The following is a 4,027-nucleotide window of genomic DNA, read 5'->3' as shown; positions in this document are numbered from 1 at the left end:
GGTCTACTCCTCGTTGTCTCTGGGTCTGCTCCTGGTTCACTCTGGCCCTAGTTGTCTCTATGTCTGCTCCTCGTTGTCTCTTTGTCTGCTCCTAGTTGTCTCTGGGTCTGCTTCTAGTTGTCTCTGGGTCTGCTCCTAGTTGTCTCTGGGTCTGCTCCTAGTTGTCTCTGGGTCTGTTCCTAGTTGTCTCTGGGTCTGCTCCTAGTTGTCCCTAGGTCTGTTCCTAGTTGTCTCTGGGTCTGCTCCTAGTTGTCTCTGGGTCTGCTACTAGTTGTCTCTGGGTCTGCTCCTAGTTGTCTCTGGGTCTGCTCTTAGTTGTCTCTGGGTCCGCTCTTAGTTGTCTCTGGGTCCGCTCTTAGTTGTCTCTTTGTCTGCTCTTAGTTGTCTCTTTGTCTGCTCTTAGTTGTCTCTGGATCCGCTCTTAGTTGTCTCTGGATCCGCTCTTAGTTGTCTCTGGATCCGTTCTTAGTTGTCTCTGGATCCGCTCTTAGTTGTCTCTGGGTCCGCTCTTAGTTGTCTCTGGGTCCGCTCTTAGTTGTCTCTGGGTCCGCTCTTAGTTGTGTTTGGGTCCGCTCTTAGTTGTGTCTGGGTCTGCTCTTAGTTGTCTCTGGGTCCGCTCTTAGTTGTCTCTGGGTCCGCTCTTAGTTGTCTGTTGGTCCGCTCTTAGTTGTCCCTGGGTCCGCTGTTAGTTGTCTCTGGGTCCGCTCTTAGTTGTCTGTGGGTCTGCTCCTGGTTGTCTCTGGGACTACTAGTTGTCTGTGGGTCTGCTCCTACTTGACTTTGGGTCTGCTAGTAGTTGTCTGTGGGTCTGCTCCTAGTTGCCTGTGGTACTTCGCCTAGCTGTCTCTGGTTCTGCTCCTAGTTGTCTCTGGGTCTGCTCCTAGTTGTCTCTGGGTCTGCTCCTAGTTGTCTCTGGGTCTGCTCCTAGTTGTCTCTGGGTCTGCTCCTAGTTGTCTCTGGATCTTCTGCTAGTCGTCTCTGGGTCTTCCCCTAGTTGCCTCTGGGTCTTCTCCTAGTTGTCTCTGGGTCTTCTCCTAATTGTCTCTGGGTCTTCTCCTAGTTGTCTCTGGGTCTTCCCCTAGTTGTCTCTGGGTCTGCTCCTAGTTGTCTCTGGGTCTTCTCCTAGTTGTCTCTGGGTCTTCTCCTTATTTGTCTCTGGGTCTTCTCCTAGTTGTCTCTGGGTCTTCCCCTAGTTGTCTCTGGGTCTGCTCCTTGTTCTCTCTGGGTCTTCCACTAGTTGTCTTTGGGTCTACTCCTTGTTGTCTCTGGGTCCGCTCCTAGTTGTCTCTGGGTCCGCTCTTAGTTGTCACTGGGTCCGCTCTTAGTTGTCACTGGGTCCGCTCTTAGTTGTCTCTGGGTCCGTTCTTAGTTGTCTCTGGGTCCGCTCTTAGCTGTCTCTGGGTCCGCTCTTAGCTGTCTCTGGGTCCGCTCTTAGTTGTCTCTGGGTCAGCTCTTAGTTGTCTCTGGGTCAGCTCTTAGTTGTCTCTGGGTCAGCTCTTAGTTGTCTCTGGGTCTTCTCCTAGTTGTCTCTTGGTCTTCCCCTAGTTGTCTCTGGGTCTGCTCCTTGTTCTCTCTGGGTCTTCCTCTAGTTGTCTTTGGGTCTGCTCCTTGTTGTCTCTGGGTCTGCTCCTTGTGCTCTCTGGCCCTAGTTGTCTCTGTTTCTGTTCCCGGTTGTCTCTGGGTCTTCCCCCGGTTGTCTCTGAGTCTACTGCGAGTTGTCTCTGGGTTTTTCCCAAGTTATCTCTGGGTCTTATCTTCTTGACTGTGGGTCTTATCTTGTTGACTCCTGGCCTTATCTTATTGTCTCTGGGTCTTATCTTGTTGTCTCTGGGTCTTATCTCGTTGTCTCTTGGTCTGCTGCTAGTTGTCTCCGGGTCTGCTCCTAGTTGACTCTCGGTCTGCTCTTAGTTGTCTCTGGGTCCGCTCTTAGTTGTCTCTGGGTCCGCTCTTATTTGTCTCTGGGTCCGCTCTTAGTTGTCTCTGGGTCCGCTTCTTCTTGTCTTTGGTCTGCTCCTGGTTGTCTCTGGGACTACTAGTTTTCTGCGGGTCTGCTCCTACTTGACTTTGGGTCTGCTCCTACTTGACTTTGGGTCTGCTCCTAGTTGTCTGTGGGTCTGCTCCTAGTTGTCTCTGGGTCTGCCCCTAATTGTCTCTGGGTCCCCTCCTAGTTGTCTCTGGGTCTGCTCCTAGTTGTCTCTGGGTTTGCTATAGTGGCCTCTGGGTCCGCTCTTAGTTGTCTCTGGGTCCTCTCTTAGTTGTCTCTGGGTCCTCTCTTAGTTGTCTCTGGGTCCGCTCTTAGTTGTCTCTGGGTCCGCTCTTAGTTGTCTTTGGGTCCGCTCTTAGTTGTCTCTGGGTCCGCTCTTAGTTGTTTCTAGGTCTGCTCCTACTTGACTTTGGGTCTGCTCCTAGTTGTCTCTATGTCTTCGCCTAGCTGTCTCTGGTTCTGCTTTTACTTGTCTCGGTGTCTTCCCCTAGTTGTCTCTGGATCTGCTGCTAGTTGTCTCTGCGTCTGCTCCTATTTGTCTCTGGGTCTGCTCCTAGTTGTCTCTGGGTCTGCTCCTAGTTGTCTCTGGGTCTGCCCCCGCTTGTCTCTGGGTCTGCCCCCGCTTGTCTCTGGGTCTGCCCCCGGTTGTCTCTGGGTCTGCCCCCGGTTGTCTCTGGGTCTGCACCCGGTTGTCTGTAGGTCTGCCCCCGGTTGTCTCTAGGTCTGCTCCAAGTTGTGTTTGGGTCTTACCTAGTTGTGTCTGGGTGTTATCTCATTGTCTCTTGGTCTTATCTCGTTGTCTCTGGATCTACTGCTAGTTCTCTCTGCGTCTGCTGCTACTTGTCTCTGGGTCTGCTGCTAGTTGTCTCTGGGTCTGCTGCTAGTTGTCTCTGGGTCTGCTCCGAGTTGTCTCTGGGTCTACTCCTCGTTGTCTTTGGGTCTACTCCTCGTTGTCTTTGGGTCTACTCCTCGTTGTCTTTGGGTCTACTCCTCGTTCTCTCTGGGTCTACTCCTCGTTGGCTCTGGGTCTGCTCCTGGTTCACTCTGGCCGTAGTTGTCTCTGTGTCTGCTTCTAGTTGTCTCTTTGTCTGCTGCTAGTTTTCTCTGTGTCTGCTACTAGTTTTCTATGGCTCTGCTTCTAGTTGTCTCTGGGTCTGCTGCAAGTTGTCTCTGGGTCTGCTGCTAGTTGTCTCTGGGTCTGCTGCTAGTTGTCTTTGGGTCTGCTCTGAGTTGTCTTTGGGTCTACTCTGAGTTGTCTTTGGGTCTACTCTGAGTTGTCTTTGGGTCTGCTCTGAGTTGTCTTTGGGTCTGCTCTGAGTTGTCTTTGGGTCTGCTCTGAGTTGTCTTTGGGTCTGCTCTGAGTTGTCTTTGGGTCTGCTCTGAGTTGTCTTTGGGTCTGCTCTGAGTTGTCTTTGGGTCTGCTCTGAGTTGTCTTTGGGTCTGCTCTGAGTTGTCTTTGGGTCTGCTCTGAGTTGTCTTTGGGTCTGCTCCGAGTTGTCTTTGGGTCTACTCCTCGTTGTATCTGGGTCTACTCCTCTTTGTCTCTGGGTCTGCTCCTGGTTCACTCTGGTCCTAGTTGTCTCTGGGTTTGCTGCTAGTTGTCTCTGGGTCTGCCCCTGCTTGTCTCTAGATCTTCCACTGGGTGTCTCTGGGTCTTCCCCCGGTTTTTCCTGGGTCTTCTGCTGGTTTTCCCTGGGTTTTCTCCTGGTTGTCTCTGGGTCTTCTCCTGGTTGTCTCTGGGTCTTCTCCTGGTTGTCTCTGGGTCTTCTCCTTGTCATCTCAGGGTCTTCCTCTGGTTGTCTCTGGGTCTTCCTCTGGTTGTCTCTGGGTCTTCTGCCTGTTGTCTCTGGGTCTTCCCCTGATTGTCTCTGGGTCTTCCCCTGATTGTCTCTGGGTCTTCTCTAGGTTGTCTCTGGGTCTTCTCCTGGTTGTCTCTGGGTCTTCCCCTGGTTGTCTCTGGGTCTACTCCTAGTTGTCTATGGGTCTTCTCCTAGTTGTCTATAGGTCTTTCTCTGGTTGTCTCTGGGTCTTCTCCCTGTTGTC

The 4,027-nt window shown here is 52.1% G+C and overlaps 1 protein-coding gene across 1 annotated transcript; it reads right to left on the bottom strand.

Moving 5' to 3' along the window:
• Positions 1 to 3,108: 3,108 nt before the first annotated feature.
• On the bottom strand, positions 3,109 to 3,762 carry LOC136573610 (protein PBMUCL2-like). The gene has a single exon (XM_066574882.1). It carries the CDS (start codon positions 3,760 to 3,762, stop codon positions 3,109 to 3,111), a length of 654 nt encoding a protein of 217 aa, XP_066430979.1.
• Positions 3,763 to 4,027: the final 265 nt, after the last annotated feature.

The sequence above is a fragment of the Eleutherodactylus coqui genome, chromosome 7, assembly GCF_035609145.1.
Source record: "Eleutherodactylus coqui strain aEleCoq1 chromosome 7, aEleCoq1.hap1, whole genome shotgun sequence".
Classification (NCBI taxonomy): domain Eukaryota; kingdom Metazoa; phylum Chordata; class Amphibia; order Anura; family Eleutherodactylidae; genus Eleutherodactylus; species Eleutherodactylus coqui.
This window is presented reverse-complemented; position numbering and strand designations above follow the sequence as displayed.